At 47.8% G+C, this 25,045-nt stretch overlaps 1 protein-coding gene across 23 annotated transcripts in view; it reads right to left on the bottom strand.

Annotated features, from left to right (window-relative positions):
* ZNF462 (zinc finger protein 462) overlaps positions 1 to 25,045 on the bottom strand; it is a 135,688-nt gene that overhangs the window by 56,108 nt on the left and 54,535 nt on the right. For 13 of the 23 annotated variants that reach the window (XR_010407655.1, XM_045882848.3, XM_064579304.1 and 10 more), the window contains 6 exons: positions 23,359 to 23,608; positions 17,193 to 22,813; positions 16,216 to 16,380; positions 14,261 to 14,547; positions 11,126 to 11,244; positions 6,987 to 7,178 (listed from right to left, as the gene is read on the bottom strand). Coding sequence is in view for 20 of the 23 variants with exons in the window: in XM_045882848.3 (XP_045738804.2) it covers positions 6,987 to 7,178; positions 11,126 to 11,244; positions 14,261 to 14,547; positions 16,216 to 16,380; positions 17,193 to 22,813; positions 23,359 to 23,578 (6,604 nt within the window). In the remaining 3 variants the exon portion in view is untranslated. Of the gene's footprint in view, positions 1 to 6,986; positions 7,179 to 11,125; positions 11,245 to 14,260; positions 14,548 to 15,805; positions 16,049 to 16,215; positions 16,381 to 17,192; positions 22,814 to 23,358; positions 23,609 to 25,045 lie in introns of those variants that run through there. The other 10 variants (XR_010407656.1, XM_064579308.1, XM_064579309.1 and 7 more) reach the window with 10 other exon arrangements.

Raw genomic sequence — 25,045 nt, 5'->3', positions numbered from 1 at the left:
TATCTGGCTCCAGTTCCAGAGAAACAAAATTTGATGAGGGCAATGAGAAGACCAGGAAAATTCTTTCTTTCCAAAAAGAACCGAGAGGAGTTGTTTTAGATGATTTGACCAATAACAGAAAATATTTTCTGCCAAAGAATAAAAGAGATTCCTTCTTTCTTTCAGTTACTTTCCATACCATAGGTTCTAGGAGACTTATGGTAACATCCAAGCCATCCACCAAAAGATGCAAAAATCAGACGTGGAGTTAGGAAGCAAACCTCCAGTGTTGCTAGGAACTAGCTCTGAGTGAGTTCGGCAGTATATGCTTATATTTCTGATGAACAAATGTTTTTCTTGGCATGAGAACAGGGAGATGGGTTAGTTGACTAAGTTCCCAGGACACGAAAAGCTTACACTTGAAATGTTTTTTAATCCTTGGCACATGAAACTGTGGCTAATTCAAAAAGTCACAGAAATCTCAGGCAGGTGGGTTCTTTGGGAAGGGTCTATCACGTGATACGTGACTTCGGGGTGGTGGCGATTCTGGGGGTTTCGTGTTTGCCATGGATGCCAAGTCCTAAGAGCTTAACGCCTGAAGACCGCTGGGCATATGACAGAAGACCCAGAATCACCGAACCACAGCATCGCCGGCATCGTAAACCTCTCCATCTTTCTGGAGGAAATGCAGTTCTTCATAACAAGCATTAAAATTAACTCTAGATCACATTTTCATGTAGAAGTTCTGAGGTCAAAAAGGGAAGGTTAGTATTCTCTGGTCAGATAATTTTTGTGACCAGCAGAACCTATGAAAAATTACGGTCAAGCCATTACAATGATGCCCTGTATCCCATGCGCTAGAAACGATGTAAATCTTTGTACTTCACAATTATTCACTCTAGAGTCTCCACCTCATTATTGTCATTTTTAAAGAAACCACCTCTTCTTTCCTTCACCTCAAGAGAAATTTGATTGCAATTGGAACCTGTGTGGAAGGTCTGATGCCCTAGCAACTAATTGGATCCTCTTAAAGGTTGAATTTTATCTCTGACCTATTTAGAAATCTGAAAAGCTTCTCTTTGAAAAGCAGGCATCTCAGATCTTAATTTTTAAGTCTCAAGTATTGTCGCAGTCAAGGTTAAATGAGTTGATCGTTTGGTGCTAGACTCAACATAATTCTTAGAGAAGATTTTCTTTTAAGCTTAAATGTAATGTACGTGCTAATATTTTAAAAATTCTGTCTAATGCCCTACATTTCATACATGAAATAAGGAATATATTTAGGTCAAGTTACATTGCAAGTGGCATCTAGGAGCATTCCGTGTTAAATATAAAGGTTGATAATGACATTTGTTAAAGACGGGATTAATTTCATGGGTATGGCTGTAATCCCCGCCCCCCACCCCCAATTATCTAGGGCAGAGGTCAGTGACACACTGCCCGTGAGCCAAATCTGGCCTTTTCTGTTTTTGTACATAAAGTCTTATTGGAACACCTCCATGTCCCTTTATTTCCATAGGGTTTATGGCTGCTTTCACATTACAATGGCATAGCCGAGTAGCTGTAACAGAGATGGTCACAAAGCTGGAAATTATTTTCTATCTGGCCCTTTCCAGAAAAAGTTGGCCAATCCCTGGTTTGTGTAGAAATGGACTGGTGTAAGTCTCATAAAAAGAGTCTCTTCTAGGGGTGCCTGGGTGGCTCAGTTGGTTAAGCGACTGCCTTCGGCTCAGGTCATGATCTTGGAGTCCCGGGATCGAGTCCCGCATAGGGCTCCCTGCTCAGCGGGGAGTCTGTTTCTCCCTCTGATCCTCCTCCCTCTCATGCTCTCTGTCTCTCATTCTCTTTGTCTCAAATAAATAAATAAAATCTTTAAAAAAAAAAAAAAAGAGTCTCTTCTAACGAATATATTATGTTAAAATCCAGGTGGGTCAAATTTTGAGGTAGAATAGACAATGTTCTTAATCCATGAGTTTTGTTGGTCAGTTTCATTCTATAGCTTCTTTGAATTTGGATTTCACCGAATACTCGGCAACCGAATACTATAGAGAGATGGAGAACAAGCTAGCCCGCTCCAGGGTGTACACTCGGCTCTGCAAACAAGTGACCGCTTCAGTAATGCGACACCTCTCTGCAACTACACTCGGGTCTCCTTCTGAGGGGTGGAAAGGCTTATGCTCTGCTTCAACCTTCAGTTTCCCATCTCTACAGAAGGTCTTGCTATGCGGGGAACAATGACAATGTTTAAGACACCTCATCAAGGTAGATCTCGTCTTCTTGCAGAACGTATCAGGAAATTTCTGTTAAAGCAGTCCCTGAGGTTTCATCTTTAGAATGTTTGCCTTTTGAACTTTAGTCTTAAATGGAAACGAAAGAAATGTGCCCTCTTAATTTGGTTCTGTGGAGTTAGTTAGACATGAGACTCAATATAATTAACTGGATTGAAAATTGTGATGTCTCCAAGAAATCCTTGGTCATTCAAAAGAAGTTATTAGTATTTCATATGTACCTACACCTAACTGCTCCCATCAGAAAATTAGGGGACAGAACCAGCAGCATATCGACAAGTACAAAGAGAGCCCTGAGAAGATCATGAATAGAAGAGTTACCAGAGTAGAGGGTTGGGCCAGTAAAAGTCAGTCTTCAGAGAAAGTGAAAGTCAGAGGCTCACAGACAGAAGCAGACAGGGAGGAAATCCTTCCAAGCTCCCAGGAGAGCCTATTCAAAGGCATGGGAGTGGAAAAGCAGAAGTTAGATGCCGGGGGGTTTGGGGGGGTAGCAAGCACAGAGATGGTAGCATGCATCAGTATTTGCTAGCGAGGCCACTCTGGAATGGGGAAAACGTGACCCAATGGTAAACTCCGCACGCAGTGCACAGGACTTGGCTATGACAAGAAGTGCCTATAGTTCTTTAGTGAGAGGTATCTGGATAAAAATAGTGCTTATCAAGCATTATTCTAGAGTTTAGAATAGAATAACCAACTGAAAAATTCTAACAGAAAAAAAAAATCACAAAGCTCCTTACAACATTTTTCTGCTAATTTGTAACAGCAAAGACTTCTCCATTGGGTGGGCTGTATCGAGACCTACACTGTAAAGAGTAGAAAGGGACCATGACCAGAAGTTCACGGCGTTCTCCCTAGGTTGCCATTAGGGCATAGACTATAGAACTATGTTATCCTCATTCACCTTATTTATTTTGTCCCTGGTCTTAGTGTCTGATTTTTGCTTTAAACGCAACACAGTAGCTATTTCCTAAAAGCAGGCAATTCCGTGCAGCATAACTGGGTAGACAGAAGAAAGAAAATAACCTGTTCTTCGGGGGACATTCAAGGGAGGAAAATAATGAAATGTCACCATTGGCCCGACTTTGTAGAAAGGATATAGCTCAATTTTCAATGACATGGCCACCCGCCCGTGTATCGTGTAGCTTCTGAGGCCTCACCAAATCTCCTAACTAAACTAGGCTATTCTAGTTCCTTTGTTATGTTACAGAAGTGTGTGTCCATGTATTTCTCTGTCCTGAAAGCAGAGACTGGGAAAAAAGCGTGATAAAACGCAGTCCTACATTTTCTACGGCAGGAGAAGGAACCCAGTAAACACAAACACAGCAGAGCACTTCCTTTTGTTGACAACCTGATGATTTTCCCCTTAATGCATTGTTTAGAATAGCAATTACGCGTTGTTTCCCATTATCCTACAAACAGAACCACCGGCACGCAGCCGTCGCTCTTCCGTCCAACAACCAATCATGGAGAATCTAGAAAGGATTCACGTGCTGGTGAGACCTGTCAAGATGGACAGCCCAGAGCCCAAGAGTGGAACAGGTGCGTGGCTGGGCAGCTGGGGGCAAATCACCCCTCCACCTTCTCATTTCTGCCTTCCCGGCTCTTCTCCCCCCCCTTCCAGTGCTTCCCTCTGGGTTGGGAGGGAGAGCAGCTTTGGAAGAACCTTCTTTTTCAGCCCATTTCCTCCTGCCAGAGAAGACTGGCTCGCTCTCAAGACTGCAAGCATTTGACCATGGCACACAGCAGTAAGCATATCAACTCATTTTATTCCCATCCCTCGCTAGGGAATCGGAAAGCCAAGGGCACACTGGTGATTTCCCTGGTTTTATGGCTTCTCTACTCCCCCCAGGCCTGCAACACATTTTTGGTGCTTGTGTTCCCAGTGTCCTGGCATCTGCAGTGTGGCAAACCCAAACTGAGAGCCAACAGCCCCAGAGCTTCTCCCTATTAAAATGTGTTGGATTTCACATGCATGTTTCAAACACCATTCAAGGCATGATTTACAGGCTACTGTCTAGCCCCACAGCTGTTTCTTCATCCCCCAGACTTAGTCTTTTCTAGGAACCCACCACTCAGCTCCCTAGCAAATAGTCCTCCCAGTTTCAACCCCTTCAGTCATTCTTGGGCATCCAAAACTAAGCGAGACCTACGGTAAGGGCTTATTGAACGAATAAACCATGATTCTGTCCACGGGATTATTCACTCATGAGAACAGCCCATTTGAGGCCTTCTTTCTGTTTACCCACCTTCTAATCAAGTTTTTTTTTTTTCCATCAAATTAAACCAATCACTACTGACCCATTGATAAAGGTTATTTATATACATTAAAAACAGCACAAGTCCAAGGACTTCTGTGTGGGCTTCACTAAATAGTTGCCACCCAGGGCTTTCGCAGTTCCTGTGCTCTTTCTATAGAAAGGAACAGAAAACACTTTTATATATTGCAAATTATCTTTCTGTGGTTGACTAAAGACAGACTGTGTTCGGCAGAGAGTTAGCATCCTACTATCATCTCTCCGTGACCACCCACCCCAAGGTCCCAACCCTCGTCTCACTTCCAAGACTCTGAAATCACCCCTGAAAAGGTTAGACCTCAGGCTTAGGGTTATGGTTGGTTCAAACCCCATGGTGACAGCATCTTCTAAATATTTGGTTTTAAGCTGTCGGAGGACCAGAAAGGTACTGTATTCATTTATGATTCTTCTGTGCAGAGCACAGCTCTTGGCAGAGTATGGACGCAGGTCAGGTGAGTGGTCGGTAGGATTCCCCTGCCCTGTGACTGAGGCCCACCTTTCAAGGGAGGAAGGCAAAGGGAAAAAAAAAAAAAAAGGCATGACATTGACAGAAACGTCCCAGGAAAAGCCCTCGTTGGAATTGGTGTTGGATACATCAATTTCACCCAAATGGCTCCGGAGATGTAGCTCCCATTTCAAAAGAAAGCAATTAATTAAAAATCATGTGAATTAAGATGTTACAGTTCACATCAAATGACATTTTGCCCTTTGTTGCACTATACCCAGCTTTTCCAATGAACAGCATCTCTTCTGCATAGGCTCCCGGCCCGCCACCCCCCAGCTCCGAGACTCGAAGTCTTCCCAGAAAACAACACGCACCCAGCTTCCTCCTACACTTTGAACTACTACACAACACTTGAGGAGATTCACTTCGTCACAAGCCACAGTCCAAAGAACAAGCCTTCCTTGTTAAGCCAAAGTCCTTTAAGACAGGAATACCGGTAAGGAGCCCTGGGGTTTACCATAGCATTTGATGGCTGGAAAGGCGAGGCCACCAAGTTCCCTAACTCAGTAAAGGCAGCTTTAGCCTCGGGACTCGCCTTCTCTTCTCCTCCCACAGCTGTTTCTTTGCAGACCTCACGAAGGAAGATTACTCATTTACTCTTTGGATAATCTCATAATGTTGACATGCTGAGCTGTCAGATCTTCAGGTTACCTGAAGAGGCTCTCTTTTTAAACCCTTGCATTAAAAATAACCCCAAATTCACACTTGTTATCAATGGCCCCCAAGGCCAAAACTGCAAAGGATGAGAATAGCAGCAATAAAATGACCATTCATTCAATACCCACCATGTGTCAGATGTTGTGTCGGGCATTTAACATGTGCGCCGTTACTCCTTACTCTCTCAAGATAGTCAGTGGAGATAGCCTCGTTATCCAACTCTACATGAGTGTGGAAGCCACGACTGTCCGGAAAAATACAACTGGCACTGAGAGAAGTCAGACTCAAAGCCAATCCTCTGTTGCCAAGAGCCCACGAACTTTCCTTCCAGTCCACTAAGGTCCTCCCGAGAACAGAACAGTAGACCTTGGGAACACTGCGTTCCCAGGATGGGAAGAACTCGAGCTGGTAGGAGATGTCTGATTACTGGAGGGGCAGGGAAGGGAGATTCCCAAGAACCTGCATGCTTCCTCCTGTCCTAATACCTGATTCTGCAATCCCCTGAGGTGAGCTGAGCAGTCAAAACACTTCTGCTCACTGAGTCACACCTGCAACCTCCCCCCAACCCCACAGCTTTGGGTACACTGTCAGCAAGGAGACCCCTCCATGGCTTTCTGTATTTCTGAAGCTCCAAACCTCGGCAGTTAAACCCTCTTCCCAGCTGCCGCTTCCTCAACATCCTTTGGCTATCAGAAATCGCGACACAACCCCTAAATTGCGACAGAATCAGACAGACTTGCCACACGCGTTCCCCGCCCCCCTTCCCTCTCCTCCTCTGAATTCTGTATAGCGTAGTGTGGCCTCCCCCAGACTCTTCACGGCACAGGTCTTTTTGTTTTTCGGGTTTTTTGTTGTTGTTGTTGTTGTTTTTTAGAACAACACAGGCTATAAATAAGTAATTAAGTAAACAAAGAAATAAATCTGCCTGGTATCACATCCACTTTCTCGCTCACAACCACACGAAAGACTCCAACACTACTGCATGCACAGAGTCCTCTTTCCATAAGCAATGCTCACACGAGTCCAGACTGACGTTTTGGCCACGGCACCAGGCACTCACCAAGGGCACCTTACCTTCCCACTCCAATTTCTATACTGTTTCAACCTGCCCACGTTTCTTCCTTCACTTGAACCATCATGGTTTTATATTAGATTTTCCTCCAGAAAGAATGACTGGCAATTAATCCCAGCGGCCCGTCCCCGTCCCCCCCCCCCCCCCCCCAACACTGGGTGGTTAGCTAGGACTCCGAAGCCCCTTATTACCATTAGAGTCTTCCACTTCTTCGGCTGGGGTAGTTTTCTGGGAGGAGTGGTGAGCGTGTGAGGAGAGCAGACTGACAATCCGTGGCCTAGGGAGGGTCAGGGCTTTTCCGTGGACCTTGAGGGAGTGTTCCTTCAACTGGCTGATTGTCATGGTGGAAAAGGAGCACCAAGAACACTTGTAGGCATGTTCACCTGGAAAAAGATGGCGGTAAGGGGCAGAACAGGAAAAAGAGGGAAGGGTATAAGGTGGGGTAGAAAACAGAATTGGCATAGTTAATTCAAGCGAGGGAAATGTCTCTGAAGCTTCATGGTCTAAGAAGCCTCACAGACAAATTACCCGCCCCTTCCCACCACAATGCTCCTCTGGGATTGAAACTCTTCGATGAGCTCCATAATCAAGTGACCTGGTCCCTTTTCATTTCATGCTCTACTTACAGGGACGAGCCCATGGATTGATTCCCCAACAGGGAGTGAAACCAAATGTCTACGATCCCTCCTTCAGGAAGGTTTTCCAGTCTCTCATTCTCTCTCTCTCCACTAGAAATGACCATGTCAGCTTTCATTCAAGGATATTTTTTATCATCTGCAGAATATAATATACTTAATTCTTATTCCAAGGGCCTATCAGTGGCTTTCCAAGCACAGGGTAACTAAGTGCAAACTCTATTGTGCTATTTTCATTCTTTACTTCTTTGCTGACTATGCATCTCCTTGATTCCACACATCCTCGTTTGTTTTTTTTACCAGTTCACAAACCTCAGCATAAAACTCCATGCCCCTACCTAATCAATAGGGAAGAAATGGGTAAAAATAAGTCATTCTTTTTTTTTAACTAAGAGAAAGAGAGTTGTATATGTATAAGCACATGTGTGTATTTCCAATATTCTTTGATAAACAGGACATTTCAGTAAAAGTAGGCACTTTTATTTTAATTATTTTTATACCACAGAAACAGTGACCAAATGAGACTATGGTTCACCTTTGCTCTAAGTCAGCTTTTAAATTAAGTGCATTTTAAAAGGTCAGGCTGTGAAATGGGCATGCTTATGTTGTTGGACAAACACTGGTTTGATTGACTCAGAAAGCAGTTTTGCTTTTCCTAACATTAGGCTTTGAATGCTCATGCTTGCAGCTCAATATCTGTACTGCTCAGGGTTGATATTAAGAAAATATCCTTGGGCGCCTGGGTGGCTCAGTCGTTAAGCGTCTGCCTTCGGCTCAGGTCATGATCCCAGGGTCCTGGGATCGAGGCCCACATCGGGCTCCCTGCTCGGCAGGAAGCCTGCTTCTCCCTCTCCCACTTCCCCTGCTTGTGTTCCTGCTCTCGCTATCTCTCTCTCTCTGTCAAATAAATAAATAAAATCTTAAAAAAAAAAAAAAGAAAATATCCTTTAACACACAGGGTTTCCAGCCATTAGGAAATGATTAAGTAAAAGTGGACACAGCTTCTTGATGAATGATCATTCATTAAAATAAATTCTTGAAGGGCTTGTAATAATATAAAAAAATAACAGAAAATAAAATAGTGATACTCAGAAAAACAAAGAGAAAGGCACAATATATTTTAGATTAAATTATAATCACAACTGTTAAAAATAATTATAGAGGCAATGGTTGAAAGGAAGTGTTATCAAATGTTAACAACAGTGGTCTTTAGAGAATAAGATTATGGGGTGACTGACTCTTATTTCTTCTTTCATTTCCAAATTTTCTCTAATGAGCAGGAGTTGTTTTTTGGTTTTTTTTTTTAACATTTTTTTTTAAGGTGAAATTTTAAAACCAGAGGAGAGGAAAGAGAAGGAAGTAGAGGGGAAAAAAGGAGCAGAAAGGACCTTGAGCAAGGAAAGTTTTGTGGGCCAGGGAGGAGGAACTGTGGAGAGAGCTGCAGAGCAGGAATGAGAAGGTAAACCTCTGCCCTCGCTTTGACCCAGCTGAGATGGGTCGTTCCCAGCCACCCTGAAAATGACTTAATGTCTTCACATGTGAGGTGAGCACAGCACCCCAGCTTCTGCACTGAGACTCCGCTTTCCCACTGATGACTCCCAGATCACGTACTGCCACGAAAGCCTTGAAGAGAACCTTCAGTGACGCAACAAACTACAGCCCAAGGTGGAAGAGAAGTTCAAAGTCAGAGGACCCGAGCAAGAACCTCAGTCAGTCCCCAGCTGTCATCTGGGAGTCCGGATGATGCCCGGTTGTCAACAGTGGTATCTATTACTATAATAAATATGGATATATAGAATATTATTTACCATATAACGTGGAAATGTATATGTCAATACATATTAATCATTGTATAAAATTCCAATGCCCTTCTTATTCCATTTTTAAATTCTTTAATGCAAGCCTGGCTGCATGAACCTGGTTGGGTAGTGGCAAGTTGCACAACCTGAGAGAGAATTCAAATCCAGATTATTTGATTCGTCTATGTGACTTTTACCTTTTAAAATAAAACAATCCATCTAGCATAGACAAGATGAGTCAGGTGTTTTGGAAAATGTATTGGCTTTCTCCAAGCCAAGACACGGACACCAAGGTTCCCAGGTGTGCAGAGAAACAAATTATACCGCTCCCCCCTCTCTTTCTGGATGCTTCCCTCTTGCCAACCAGCGAGCACAGGAGGCCCGTGTGTGTGGTCAGCTCAGTGCCCTGGAGTCCGTGGGCAGCCTCTGGTACTTTCTTAAAGTCCTTCCCACAGGCCAAATCATTTACCCAACTCCCACTGCTTACACTGCTTTTGCCAAGGCGGAGACCTGTGAGAAAGACGGAGGGTGTCCCAGCTGAAGAATTTACAATACGCACACACATTACAAAATAGCGGTCTGAACCCTGAAGCCTCTTACTCCATAGCCTTTAGTAGACTTTTCCCGAAAATATAAAAATACTAACAGACGAACAGCCAGCCTCCCTGTCCCATCCCCATCCACAGCCCAGTGGGCCTTGGGCAGCTGGATGGCTTCAGGAGTTTTACTCCATGAAGCCAGTTCGACAGGACCCATCATCAGGAAAGGTGGTCAAAACCTCTGAGCGGGCCACTGGGTGCTGTGGGGTTGGGCTTCTGAGTGTGGCTGAGAACACCACGGAGAGGCCCCCAGGTCCCGCTGCCCCGCCTTCCCTGCATCAGACCTCTTTCCTCTCTTGGCTGAGCTCTGATGTGCTACCCGCGAGCATCCTCCATCAGATGCAAAAAAGAGAGACCAGCAGCATCTTGTCAGCGATAAGGATGCAGGCTTTCGTTCTGGAGTCGAATTCTTAGTGAGTGGGTTATGTGGCCTTGAATAGGTCACTTTTTTTTGTATCCTCCTCTGACACTGAAGGGGATAGCACCTACCCTTTAGCACTGTCATGAGGATTAACTAGTGTGATGAATATAACACGCCTAGTGCACAGCCTGGTAGGTGAGGGATGCTCAGGACGGAAGCACGAGGAGATGGAACAAGAGTTACAGAGACCAGCACAGCTCCTGGACACTCATGACCCACAGTCATTTCTTATCTGCTGTAAGGAAATGTATTTAAGGGTATCTCATGAGAAATCTTGCATGTCTTGAGGACTCTGACACTTTGAACTTCTCAAGACTATACTTTTATTTTAGTTAGGAATTATCTTCAGTAGATGCTAACAATTCATGCATTTCCATTAGAAAGCCTGGGTAGGGGCGCCTCGGTGGCTCAGTTGGTTAAGCGTCTGCCTTTGGCTCAGGCCATGATCCCAGGGTCCTGGGATCAAGCCCCGCATTGGGCTCCCTGCTCAGCACGGGTGTCTGCTTCTCCCTCTCCCGCTGCCCCTCCCCCGCTCATGCTTTCTCTTTATCTCTCAAATAAATAAATACAATCTTAAAAAAAAAAGAAAAGAAAAAAAAAAGAAAGGCTGGGTAATTTAGAAATTTCTCTAAAAAACAAGCCTGTTAGTAGCACATAATCAACTATGACATGGGTGACATGGGCTTGGTATTATTTTGGCTTCAGGAGATTCTATAATTTTTCTTTATGTTTCTTCATTAGATTAAAATACAAATGAACATGCAACCATGTCAAGAATAACTTCTTCTCATGTGCGGGATAAGAGACTTTGAATTTCGCTCAGGGACCATAGGATTTCAAATCCAGAGGACTCATGCATCAGGAAGGCCAACTCACCAGCGTGAGCCTTGAGTATATGTGTTTTCAGCCGGCTGTTATAGGAGGACTTGAAGGAGCAGAGTTTGCACCGGAATGGTTTATGGTGTCCATGGTGGGTTTGCATATGGCGATCCAAGCTTGATGGAAAAGAAAAATAAAGGAGAGAGAAAAACGACAGGATTAACAATTACATACATTTTTCTCCCTGCCCTTTTCCAGCAATCCCACTTCGAAGCTGTTCAAAGTCATTTTGTTACTTCCCAAGGATGGTGCTTACCCAAACCAAAAACAACAACAAAAATGACAAGAGTGGCCGTGCCTACTCGAAAGGGAAGGGAGGCTCAAGGCAGGAAAAGATCAAGAGCCTTTTTGGATTGAGAGACATGGCAGTGGGAACAGGTCATAGTAGACTCTCATTTTCCCTTCCCTAGAAGCACGTATAATCGGAAGAGGGCATCCAAAGAGAAAAGATGAAATACCAGGGAATGCAAGTTTTCTGCCAAGTTGGTGAGGAGTGCCTATCAAATAGTCCCTTAACTTATTCCTCCCCACCAAAAAAGGGCATTAGAAAAGCTGTGCATTTAAAAAGGGCTTTCTTTTTAAATTTCAATTCTGCATTCGTGGTGAACACTCAGGAGGGGAAGGGAAGTTTCAAAGTAGTTGAGCTCCTTGCAATGGGCTGTCACGTCTCTGTCTTTGTAAATATGGAGGCAACGTACAGATATGTTTCAAAGAAGTCATGTGATCCAAAGGCCACTCATCCCTTCTGATAAACACCGCAATGTTTGCTGTACCTCAGTCTTCCAGAGCAAATTATAAAGAAGTTATTTAATTATGGTAAGCTCCCAGTATTTCATAATAATTACTAGTCTAAAAAAATAATAAATCTCCCAAACAAGGTGTGGGAAGGAGTTCTAATTTGTACCGGTACCCCAGAGAACTAGACTCCATTCTAAATGACTCATTTGGGAATGGTTGCTGCTTACCATTTAAACATATAATGTTCTCCTGAGCTCCAAAGCAGCACTTTCAGTCGCCTCCAGACATTTCCCTCTGGGTGTCCTTTAGCTTTCTTAAACTCAACTCAACTCAGCCCTAAACAAAACCATTGGTTTTTTCCCCTCCAAAAAAGACGCTTTTCCTCATCTCCTTGCTTCTACAAAGGACACCACCATTCTCAGTCAACCAGATCGAACAGCTAGGTGTCATTTGTCCTCTACTTTGTTTCTCATCCCTCAGCCCCTACATTAAAGTCAGTTTTTCCAAATCATGAAGATCCTGCTTCCTTTAACCATTCCCAAAGTTCCATCCTAACTCCTTGGATCACCTACTATTATTGCTTCCTAATTGGTTTCTCCCATCTTTTTTTTCAACTCAAGAGCATGAGCTATGGCGTCAGACGGCCTGGGTTCAAATCCCAGCTATTGCTTATAAACCGCATGGCCTGGGCAAGTTACATAAACCTCCTCAATTTTCTAATCCACAAAATGGAGACGGTAGTGGGCGCGTACCTCATAAGGTTGACTTAAGGATAAATGAAATAATACTTGAAGGTACTTTGCGCACTGCGTGACACATAGTAAGTCTCAATAAATGTCAGCAATTATGATGACTACTCATTCCAGAGTCTTCCTTTAGCCAGTAATGTAAATTACAAAGTCTTAATTCCGCATTCAAAGACTCCAAATACAGTCTCTACTCAAGTCTTTGAACTTTGTCTTCCACTATTCTTTTACATTACAACTTAAAGGTTAGTCAGACTGGACCCACCAGCTGGGCCCCCACGAGCCTCATGCTCCGTTCCACAGGCTTATGCTCTCATCCCTTCCACCATGTTGTACGTCCTGTCCAAACTATTCAAGTCCTGTCTTCAGACTTTAAGACCCGACTCAAATGCTCCCTACTCCGTAAAACCTTCCCAATTCTTCCACAGTGGAAGAAGTAACATTTCCCTTCTTTGAAACTTCATAGCATTTTACTGATAAATTTTTGGGGAAAGATAAAGTGCCTTATTTTGCCTCATTTGTGTGCTTGCTTTGTTTATAACTCCCCTAGCCCCTAAACTCCCTTAGCTCACAGACCATGGCCTCTTCATCTTTATATCCCCCTTGGTACCCCCCACCAAGTCCCCAGCACACTGCCTAGCCCAGGGAGTATCCATTTATTCACAGGGGTCTGTTGAGACTCTACTGGGTGTCAGAAAGCAGGATAGATGCTGGGGAATGAATACTTCTTAAACTGACGAGAACTACACAAGCTTTACGTCAGTGCACGCATCTGACGACAAAGACGAGACATCAGGCTCCGTGGCACTCAGGGTTTGTAACCCATCCTACCCACTGGAAAAGCATTGCCTCCTCCTGCATTTCAACAACTAACTAGCACTTTGTCTTTTTAAGAAGCAACCAGCCCAACATTTATTTTCAATCATCCTAAAAATAAACAGCCTGTCAGTCTTACAATCAGTCACCTCCATCCAAGACGGTGGCACACATTATCGGTCATGTATCTCTCTCAGATAGTTCAAAGAGAAAGGCAGCAGAAGGTCGTTTCTTCTCAGAACCACCCCCCTTCCCATCAACCCCCAAAGCCGGTCACAATACTCCAAATCTACAACTCCAAAGCTGTGATGGCCTCAGGCAGCTTCTTCGCCTCAACCTCCCTGTACTTCAATCACCTCTTGGCATCAGTAACTTCCTTACTTTTCAAGGTATTTTAAAAAAAAAAAATCTCAAGCAATGATTCTTTGGTCACATGACGGAAGCGTCCTAATTCTACCTCCTCAGCCCCTCAATTTCCCAAATTTCCATTAGTTCCTCGAATGCCGATGAGGTTCTGGATGGACGTTTGACAGATACACCAGTAAATTCATCTACTTTCTAGACTTTTGTAAATCATAGCAATGCCTCCAAAATAGGCACTTTTCGAAAAGGCCCGTATTTGCCAAGTCTAATGTTAAGCAATCTCGTGCTCTTGATCCCCTTTGACAGACGGGGGGACTGAGGCCCGAGGTAACCTAAGCAGCTAAGCAGCAGGTGCGAAGCCCAAGCGGGGCTGTCGGACTCCTCCGCGCCTCTGCTGCTCCAGCTTCGCTGCTTCCACCACACCTCCCTCCCTCCCAACCACTAGCTGCGAGCACGCGGCAGCACTTACTTGTGCCTGAAAGCAGAAACAAAGGAGCAATACTGGCAGCCGTACTTGTCCTCGCGGGTAAACATGGCCAGGGCCAGATGGCTCCTCTCATGAGAACGCAGCCCCTGCATGGACATCAGGACTCTGTCACATTGACTACAATGGTATCCCCCCGGCCGGGTTTCATCCTCCAACATTCCATCAAGCAAGCAGTGTTCACCATCCACCCGGTCCACCAGGGCGCCACTGGCATCTTTGGCTGCTTCCAGTCCATCCAGGAACAAGTGGGAAGGGTCTTCAGCCTCCTGCTAAGAGAACCACACACACACACATGCCCCACCAACAAAATAAATATCCATCATCATCGTCTCCAGCTCTCCTCCTCTCCCTTCATTCTCCCAAACTCATCAGCATCTCCTGCTCAAGCTTCCTCCCCTGCCTCTGGGGCTCCCCCTAGAGGGAGGGCAAACCCGCCTGCCATTCGTCAGGCAGTGCTGGTGTTTTGAGGGCATGTCCAGGCTCAGGCTGCTACTGCCCGGGGAAACACGAGAGAGGGGCTTTCCCACTGTGAAGACCGTTCACTCACTTGGCTCCCATCTTAGAAAGCACATTCACACAGCCATCCCACCTGAGCTGACATAAAGCAGGGTTAGGGTTATGGCTCAGAGAAAAGAAAGGAAGGAAGGAAGGAAGGAAGGAAGGAAGGAAGGAAAGAGGGAAGGAAGGAAGGAAGAGGGGAAAAAAAAAAAAAGCGGAGAAGTTTGGGCACCTAGGAGCCGTGGGCCATCCTTGGGAAATGAAGGAATGGGAAGGACCCTGCCCTTCGCCACCTAGGCTCCTCCCCACTCTGCATGTGGTGACTTCACCCATCGTTCGGGAGGCTGCCGTATGATCGACTGAAAAACTTAAGGAGCAGCCTGGGCTTAAGACACCCGTGTTTGGAGGTGACTCCTTGGGTTACTGATTACACACGAAGAGCTGCCCCGTTTCCCTTGAGCGATTCCAGGAAACAAGCCTGGGACACACCACGGGGGCGTGGAAGGGGCCGACCGGCGCTGTCCCCGGGGGCCATTGTGCTGCTGAGAGCCAGAGGGGCTTCGGTCTTAGTGAAGGAAAGCAGAGACTTTACGTCCATGTTACGTGGGCACAATAGGACACCAGATCGAGAAGGGCCGGTGACAAAAACATAGTCACGTAGCTAGAGACAAAGAGCTGAGCCCTGAACTAAGTTCTCTGCCCCAAAATCAGAGCTTAGCCATATCCTGGAAGGCAGGGATGGTGGCTCGGTCACTGAAACTGCGGCTGCTGAGGGGATTCCGATGTTCATGTTCAAAACAGGCGGCCCAACAGAAGTCAGGGGCAGGAGGGAAGGCACTGGTCAGCGACAGACGGGGAAAAGGGGACGAAAGAGCCAAATCAGGTCAAGGGGTTCTTGGGGCCCTACTGTGACCGGGAGGCTTGTAGTGTTAGATTTCACGTGTCTTACGCTCCTCAGAGGACCCAGGCTAAGAAGTAAAAGATTCTCCTGGGCTCTCTGCAGTGTCAGCCAGATGAGAACAGTTAAGAAGTCAGGCAGCGGGAGGAGCAGAAGAAGATGATGGGAGCAGGACCCACTTGATTCCTCTCAAGAGCTCGAGCAACTCGGAAGAGCAAACACCTAATGGCACTAAATGCAGAACAGAAGGGCGACCCAAAGCCTCCTGTACCGAGAGGCCCGGATCTTCCGTTTCCACCAAACTATCCGCGTGGAAGGGAACCAGATCGAAACGCGACCAGGTCGAGACACGGAAGATGAGAAGAGGGTCCAACCTGCAAAAAAATCAAAACAAGCCAGACCGATCCAAGCACAGCTCAGGAATGCCCACATTCTGGGACGCCCTTTCCTGAGCTGCTTTGAGCAACGGGGGTTAATCAGTAACTCCAATGGCTCACACACAAGAATGCTCATCCAGACCTCCCCCCTCCCCGGTCCTCACCTTCACGGCGGCGGACACCGCCGGGACGCTGCCGTACTGGACGTGCTTTCGGAGGTGGTTGCAGATGGCTCGGAGCGTCGGGTGCACTTCCACACAGAATTTACACTTGTAGCCCACCACCTTCCTCTCCTTGATCTTTGGCACCTCTTCTAAGTGACCAAAAGGCTGGTAAAATACAGTGGTAGCCATCAGTACTCCGAGCCCTCCCTCGCACGCCGGCATTTACGCTCGTAGCTTACTAGCAGATTTTATTTCAAGGCGGATTAGCAGGTTAAAAACCAAGGGAGAGCTATGTGAGTATTTTTACAGAACGAATTCGTCAGAGCCGTGGCACGCTGCCTACTAGGCAAAAGTCTCCGGAACCCAAATGTGTTACGACTTGTGAGGAGAGAAGATTTCTGTGGAGAAGCCTCATCGTCACGGCCACCGGGTCGTGTGGTTTTCAAACCAACGTCAACTACGCAGGTGAAACGTTGCATAGCTACGCCATTAGTGAACGTCTTGACCAAAAAAGTTAAAAAAAAAAAATTAAAAATTAAAAATTAAAAAAAAAAAAATAACCTACTCCTGGAGATGTTAAGGTTCACGTAGCAGACACTGCAGACCAGAACCACGGCTGAGAGGTGCCGGTGACACCGAGAGACGGCCCACAGCTGCTTTAGAAAGAGAGCGAGCGTTGTCGTGTAACTAGGCCTTGGATAAGGCTACTTGGCAGAAGGAGATCCAGAGAAACCACCACCCCGGCCCTCCCCTGGGGAGCCCTGGGAGGAGCGGGAGGGAGGGGAGCGGGGCCGTGGGGGAGGGGGAGCAGAGACCGGGGGATAATCAAGCTCGAAATGTTTAATTGACTTATTGAGCTCTCTGGCAAGCTAAGTCACTAGGAAGCCTGTAGCAGTTTGGCTGGCAACGAAGAAGTGCGTGTGGGCACCAGTGATGAGAGGCCTCCTGGGGGAAGGGAAATCAAAACATATCCTTACCCTCTCTTGTTTGAAATCTGCAAAAGCACCATCTGCATATTTCTGCTTGCTCAAAAGCTGTTTCCTCCTCTCCTGACGTTTGGCACGCTTCTGGAATTCCTCATTGTGAATGTTCAAGTGTGAGGTCAGCTCCGCCGTGCTTTGCAGTTTGCTATCACAGTGCTTACACTGGTAGGCGGGGTTCGGCAAGCGGGGGCCGCCGCCCAGGATGACGAAGTCCCTCTTCAGGTCCCGGCTGTGGTGGTCAGTGTAGTGCATGCACAGCAGCTCGGCCGTGCTGAAGGACAGCTTGAAGCACTTGATGCAGTGGAACGGGAGCCACTCCATCTCCGGGGCTTCGCTTCCCTCCACCTCGGCGGCTTTCTCGAAGCTGCCTCTCTCCTCCTCTTCCATCAGCACTGGCTTCTCGTGCTCGTCCGCGTAGACGGCCGTGAAGTAGCCGCCCAGCTTGCTGGCGTGCTGCTTCTTCGGGAACACCCCCGGGTGGCGCTTCATGTAGTGGGACACGATGCCCTTCTTGCTGAAGGACTGGAAGGAGCACAGCGAGCACTTCTTCTTCTCGACGGCCCGCCGGAGCTCCTCGCTGAGCTGCGGGGAGTCGTCCTTGGGCGGGGACGGGATGATCACCTTGTTGGGCTTGTCGCTGATGGTCCGGGAGGCGGCCAGGCAGTGTGTGTAGTAGGCGTCAATGTCGTGGCGCTTCTGGTAGTGGGCCGCCAGCCCTTTGCGGATGGGGTTGGTGTAGGCGCACAGGGCGCACTTGAAGAGGTTGTTCTTGCCCTCCGGCTGGGCGCGCACGTTGTTGTGCTTGATGCGGTAGTGCCTGGCGATGCCCTTCCGCGTGGAGCAGAAGTACTTGCACAGCTGGCACCGGAACACCGTGTGGGAGACCAGGTGCGAGGTAGAGAAGTGAGACGTGGACACGGGCTCCTCTCCCACCTCCTCCTCGGTAACGGAGACCTGGGAGGGGCTCCCGTCCGTGGCCACCTCGGGCTCGAGGGAGACCGGCAGCTTCGGGGGCGACGGGGAAAAGACATCGAATTCGGGCTGATTGTGATACTTCTCGTAGTGGATTTTGAGCTTCTCCAGAGTGCCGTGCGTGTACGGACACAGTTTGCAACGGTAGGCGCCGTAGCCTTGCTTGAAGATCCTGCTCGTCTCCTCCACGTCGTTCTGCGCCATGTCGGCCGGCTGCTCCACGTCGTGCACAAAGTCCTCGGCGGTCACCTTGATGGCCGGGTGTCGCTTCTGGTAGTGGGTCAGGACGCCGTGGATGCGGGTGTTGATGTATGGGCAATGCCGGCATTTGTAGACGGCGCCTGGGTTAATGTCGATGTCCTGGGCGAAGTCGGCCGCCTTCACCTTCATGCCGGGGTGCTTCTTCCCGTAGTGCGTGAGGAGGCCGTGCAGGTTGTTATACTCAGACTGGCACACAGTGCACTGGTACGGGGTGGACGATATGGCCGGGTTGGCCGAAGCCAGCTGCATGCTTTTCTCTGGGGAAAGCCTCGCGTCGTCCGGGCACTCGGCGTCCTGCTCGGGGAGCGGCGGGGGCAAACTGTTTTCACGGTTCGCAGGACCCACCAGCTCTTCGGCGGAGTGGGGGAGGGGATTCTCAATGGCGTCTTTCTCCTTGATGATATCCAGCAGCACCGACTCATCACCGTTCATGGCCCAGGGGTGAAAGGCCTGGTAGTGATTGGTGATGTCCCAGATGGACACGGCTTCAAAGACACAGTCTCTGCATCTGTACGTCTTCGCTTCCGCGGGCATCGTCAGAGAGGGAGGGGACGGGTCCGGCCCAGCCCAGAGTTTGGTGGCCATGTAAGTGTAGTCGACGTAATGCTCTGGGTGCCTCCTTTGGTAATGCAGGAGCAGACCGTTGGGCTCTGTGTGGGAGTAGATGCACCACTCGCAGTGGTAGCCAGCTTCTATCAAGCCATCGAGAAACGCCCACCGCATGATGGACGTGACCGTGGCCTTCAGGGCAGGGTGGTCTTTCTTGATATGCTTCCTCAGTGCATAGAAGTAGGGGGAGGTATATGAGCACTGCCTGCACTTGAGCGCTCGCAGTGTAGCTTTGTCCCGCTCCACGCTGGAGGGGGCGACGAGCACACAGCCGGCAGGCTTCCTCTGGTTCCGGTCACAGAGGCTTCGGATGGTGGCCGTGTGCTGCCGGATCACATCTGCATTGGCCTTGAAGTCCCGGTGCTTCTTCTGATAGTGAATGAGGACACCTTTGACCGTCCGGTTCCCATAATCACAGTGCTGGCAAAAGAACATCTCATTCTCCACAGGAGGGCCGTCTCGCTCAGAGCTGCCACGGTTCAGCTGTTGCATGGGGGCGGGTGGCCGAGGGGAGCCTTGGGGCCCCTCGGACCCTCTCATCATTGCAGCTGTGGGAGGAGCCTGTCTGATATATTTGGCAGTGACCTTTATTTCTGGGTGTCTTTTCTGGTAGTGGACAAGCACTCCCACAACTGACCGATTGCTGTAGGAACAGTGTTTGCAGTAGTAAAGCTCAGTACTGAGGTCTGGTGGCGGGGGTTGTGGGGGGGGTGGGGAACCCATGTTGGACATTTTGGGAGACATTGGAGCACCCACCTCAAATGATAATTGAGAAAGGGCAGAGCCCCTGTCCACAGACACCATTCGCATGGTTTTCTGGATCCTAAAGTAGGAAGCCTTTTCTTCCGGGTGTTTCTTCTGATAATGAACCAAGACAGAATGCATGTTGGGGCTTGCGAACGAGCAAACGTCACAATCGTAAACGACGACAGTGTTAACCGAGGGGTCCTTCTGATTTTCACATTCTGGAGTAAAGGTCTTCGAAGGAGTGTTTTTATTAAACGTAGCTGGCAGACCGCCCCCGCGAGCCACGGGAGTGGAAGTCGCCATGCTCTTGGGGGCCGAATTCAGAATCTCCCTCAGTGTCTGGGATTCCGTATTCAGCCCTTCCTGCTGCTCCACGACATAGCTGGAGAATATCATTGCGTTGTTAATCTTGACCGTGGGATGCATTCTTTGGTAATGTGGCATCAGGCTTCGGACGTTCGGGCTCGTGTAGGAACAAAACCGACACCGGTAGATCAGGTCCGAATGGTCAAAGTTGAGTACGTTCATGGCTTCCGGGTGGTGTTCGCCATAATGCTGCTGCAGGTCTTCAAAGTTGGTGTAGTCGATGTAGCATTCCAGGCACCTGTATACGGCACTGTGATCGTTGGGGTCCAAGATGTACCTAAAGCTGAACTTGATGTATGGGTGCATCCGCTGGTAGTGGGTGCTGACACTCCGGGCAGATTTGTTGTTAAAGTCACAGTGTTTGCAATAGTAAAGCCTTCCGGAGTCACCAAAGTCTGTGCTCTCGTTATTGTGCTCTGTTCCATAGATGGGAGTCTGGGTGTTCAGCAGAGCGGCACTGGAAACCTGGTGCTCTTTCAGGTTTGTCGAGGAGCCGTAATAGTCCTCTTCGTCTTCAGAAAGGGTGAGCTCAATCTCAGCCCCGTTGGTGGCATTGTAGTCGTGGGCGACGCTTCTGAAGCTGGGCTCCTTCTGGGGCTCCCCGGCGTCTCTCGCCCAAATCTGTTGGGCCGAGAAGGACGTGGACACCTCCATGACCGGCTCCGTCGGCTCTTCCTCCCTGTCCAACTCAACCTCTATCTCCACTTCGTTGTCTTCCTCTTCCTCCTCGTCGTCCTCCACATTGATCACCGCGTCCTCCTGCTGTTTTGTTTGGTTGATTTTGCTCTGCAGGTTGCTTGCTATCTCGTCGATCCTCGTTCTCTTCTTCACGGGCGATAAATCTAGGGGAAAGTCGTTAGCGAGCTTCCTGGAGGCCTTGGCTACAAAATTGTTCTTGGAGGACAACCCAAGAATTGAGGTCTGACTTTTCTTCACAGTGTTGCTGGAAGAGGGGTGGCTGTCCGTCTCACTCTCCAACGGCAGGCTTGAGGTCTGCCCCTCGAATTTTGGCAAGTTGTCGCAGAACGAGTGTTTGTGCTGCTGATGGACCCGTAGCCCTTTCAGAGTCGTGGTGGAGTAATTACACATGGTGCATTTGTAAGGGTGCGGGGGCGGGGCCTGCACGGGCGGCGGGGGCTGCTGCGTCGGCGGGGGCTGGGGCTGCGGCTGGGGTGGCACCTGGTGGGGGGGCTGTAGCTGCGGCGGCTGAGACGGAGGTGGCGGGGGCGGCGGCGGGGGCGGCGGCGGCGGGGGCTGTTGCTGCTGCAAGGGATCCAGCAGGACTCCTGACTTTCTGCCGTTGATGCTTGAGCCCTCGTAAGACACGACCCCTTCGGTCAGTGGAGAAGCGAGGCTTTCGCTCTGGGAATTCACAGCATCCCAATCTGACGCCGTACCCGTGTGACACTGTTTGTGAGCCCCGAGCTTTAACGAGCTCTTGCAAGTAAACGGACATTCGTCACATTTGTAGACGGCGGTCTTTCCGGACAAGTGGATGTTTTCTATGTGGCGGGAGATGCTACGTCGATGCATAGTGAGGAAAGGACAAAAGGGGCACTGGAACCTATTCATGAACCTTCTAAACGGAATGCCCTTGGTCTCCAGCAACTTGTTGCCGTCCGAGCCCATCAGCTGCTCTGCAGACAAGCCCGATGTCTGGTGATCCATAGCATTCAAGCCATTCTCGCTGTCTAGCTCATTCAGCTCTTCATCAGAACTGGAGTCATTCAGCATGCTGTTAGTCTCCAGGTCAGCGGAGGAATTGGTCATGTCAGCCATTCCATAACGCGATCTCTCCGCCAAGTTAACGAGGCCAGAGTTGTGAGGGGACTTCGGCTTCATCTGAGGGTAAGACACGGGCGGAAACTTGGAAGCAGATGAAGAATTGGGTCTCATGATGGAGTTACTGATGGAGCCCCGGAAGTTGGAGACATTAGCGCTGGGCAGCTCCCGGCTTGCAGCATTCATGGACAGATAGGTGGAATTGGAAGTGGGGCTGGGGGCGTTTTTGTTCTGCACGTCAGGGAGGTTAGTCCCTTCTTGCTGCTGTCGGAGGCTGGAAAGGATCTTGACCATGCTTCGATGCTTCTTCATCATGTGGTCACACCAGCGTTCTCGGCGGGGGGTCTGGTAGCTGCACCACTCACAGCAAAAGTTGCCTCGAGACTTGGTCAAAGGCTTGACCATGGACTCTAGGATGCTGCGCTCCACAACCTCTGCTGGCAGTTCCTTGCAGGGGTCCTGCAGGGACACAGGTGGGACCACGGGGTCTGGTATCGGAGCAGGGGCAGGGAGGGGAGCAGTGGTCTCCTTCAAATTGTTCTTGTGATACATCTTCTGATGCTTAATTATTCTCGCCCTCCTAGGTGACTTGTATGTGCAAAACTGGCAAGAGAAGACCTTTCCAAATCCCTCGTGCATCATGATATTATAATTTAAGGATCCTGGAACAGGGGGGCCCGCCGAACTCCCTTCAGCTTGAGCTCCGTGGACCTTCCTTGTGTGTTCGATGAGGAGGTTTTTCGACCTGAAGTAGCGTACGCAGAACTTGCATTGAAAAAACTTGTTTGTTGGTTTGGGATTAGGGGCAATATGCTGACCGTAATATCCTGGACTGTGGCCATAGTAGCTTCCGGTCCCCAATGCAGTTGCATTTTGACCTAAAGAAAAAGCATGAGGTAAGTGAGAACAGAAAAGCAAACAAAAGAGAATTAAGAAATTCCATCACGCAAATCAATTTTTCTTTTCAATTATTCTTCATTAATAAACATCACATTCAAAAGTCCTAACATCTCAAGATGAGGCCTTGAAGAGTATTAATGAAGCATTCATGAACGTACACATATCGCTTCTCACAGATGAAGACGCAGCATTCAGCTTTAGGAACGATACTCACCTCCTCTCCACCAATGTGCCCTACAGCTATAAAAAGATGCATTTCACACACTGCGACTTTCATCCCAGAATTCTGCAAGATACTGTCCCGTTCTCCAAATTGAAAGGAAACTAAGAGATATAAGGAAGCCGAAAGGACAATAACGTAGGACACTCAAGAAGAGAGACGTGACGCCCAAATCGCAAAGATGGCTCGCAGAGAGCAAGAAACTCTGAAGAAGCTACACACACCAAGGCCCACGGCTACAGGCTAAAACTAGAGGAGAGTGATAGGACGTATCAGATACGCCAAGAATCGGTGAAGATTTACCTGATAAATCCTCTGCGATCACAAATTCGTCCTTTATAGAAGAATACTCCACTTCTGTCTGATTACTGGCATTCATGGACCCGGATCGTGGCTCATTAGCATTGTCTTCAGCAACATCAGTTGGCTGCAGAAATGCCGTGTGGACATCCTGAATGTGCGCCTTGAGATCTTCGTAAGATGGGGCTCTGAAGTCACAGCCATCACACTGTAGCACCTCCATGATCTGGGCCTACCTTCTCACATTAGGAACCTGTGACAGAAGTCAGAACACAGCGTCTGAAGAACTGCCCTGGTTGCACATCCCAAGTCGACAGGGCTACAAGTCCATTAACAGAAAAATGTCTAGTATCGGCAGATTTCTCTCACTGAACTTTGCCAGTTGGAACACCGGCCAGAGAAACGCAATCAGACATACTAGGGATAGTGTCCTTGAGTTCCTAACTTCAAAGGAGGCGGGGGGAGCCCAGATAAACATTTTCCAGTTTGATATAAATACATCTCCAAATGCCATTGGTCAAGGAGACCCTTAACAGTTCAAAAGTTTTAGTAGTTTCTGAATTTCTTGACTGAATTTAAATTTTTTGTTAAGTCGATATTGACTTTGATTCTGGCTTGGACCCAATTTTTTTTTTTTTTTAACTAGAACCTTCTCAGAAGTGAAGAGGATGTCTGTACAGAAAAAAGGACAAATTTCAATCATCATTAGCGGTTTTAATATGAGAACTTTGATGTTTCATCCCCAAATGGTGAAATAGTACTCAACCTTGCACTGGTGGCAGAGAGAGCTTTTATTATGCCTTTTATTATTCTAATATCTTAACTGATATTGGGGTACGCTTCTTTCCTCCTTTCCCCAAAGTTTAGTCACGTGTTGCGCACGCGTGCGTGCACGTGTGTATGTGTTTCATAAGCTAAATGGTTATTTTGCTTTTTACTACCTACCAATTATAACCTAACAGCTTCTCCAATCTAATTAAGTCATAAACTATTTCTCACGAGATTCTCCAACCACCAACTTCAGATGACAATCCGGTTTCTAGTTTAAAGTTGCACCTTGGTACCTTGGTTTACATTAAGATAACAGACACAGTTTTGAAGAGGGGCTTCTAAGCTGTGACTCTTCTCTTTTCCTACGTCTCACCTTCACAAACGTGAAGTGTATACTTGCCTGCCAAGAGCCGTAAACCTGGGGTAAAAGCAAAACTTGCCCAGGTACCTTCACTCTGTTCTTCACTGGGTGATTGAGAGACACAGATAGCTTCCCACTAACTCAATGGAGAGGCTCACCATTAAGCAGTTAAGAATGTATTAGAAGGTATAGTCTGTCCCATCGCAATACACATCTTGAGTTGAGATACCCGGTTATTATCTTAATCAGTGAGTTCCTTCATTGAGCTCACCACAAACTCTACTGAGTCACTGTAATCTAGAACCAGATGTCCAAGAACTAAAACTGAAGCCAAATCTTTCTATACTTTCATTGTACAGCAACTTTCAATACTTTTTATGGCAAAGGGTAAATTGTTTCTGCAGGAGGAACAAAGTCGAGTAATATGTCCAATGTAGAGAAAGGAGCCATTGCGGGAAGATTTTCTATGAAAGAATGCTGCTGCTGATAGCCTGCTAAAATAACTTCTGGCAAGTCCAGCTCTGGACAGACTGAGCTTGCAGAGTGAGACACAGATAT

This window comes from Mirounga angustirostris, unplaced genomic scaffold (assembly GCF_029215605.1).
Source record: "Mirounga angustirostris isolate CCGP_5_RB_7025 unplaced genomic scaffold, mMirAng1.0.hap1 SCAF_15, whole genome shotgun sequence".
Classification (NCBI taxonomy): domain Eukaryota; kingdom Metazoa; phylum Chordata; class Mammalia; order Carnivora; family Phocidae; genus Mirounga; species Mirounga angustirostris.
The sequence above is the reverse complement of the archived record's forward strand: the minus strand, read 5'-3'. Positions and strand labels throughout refer to the sequence as shown.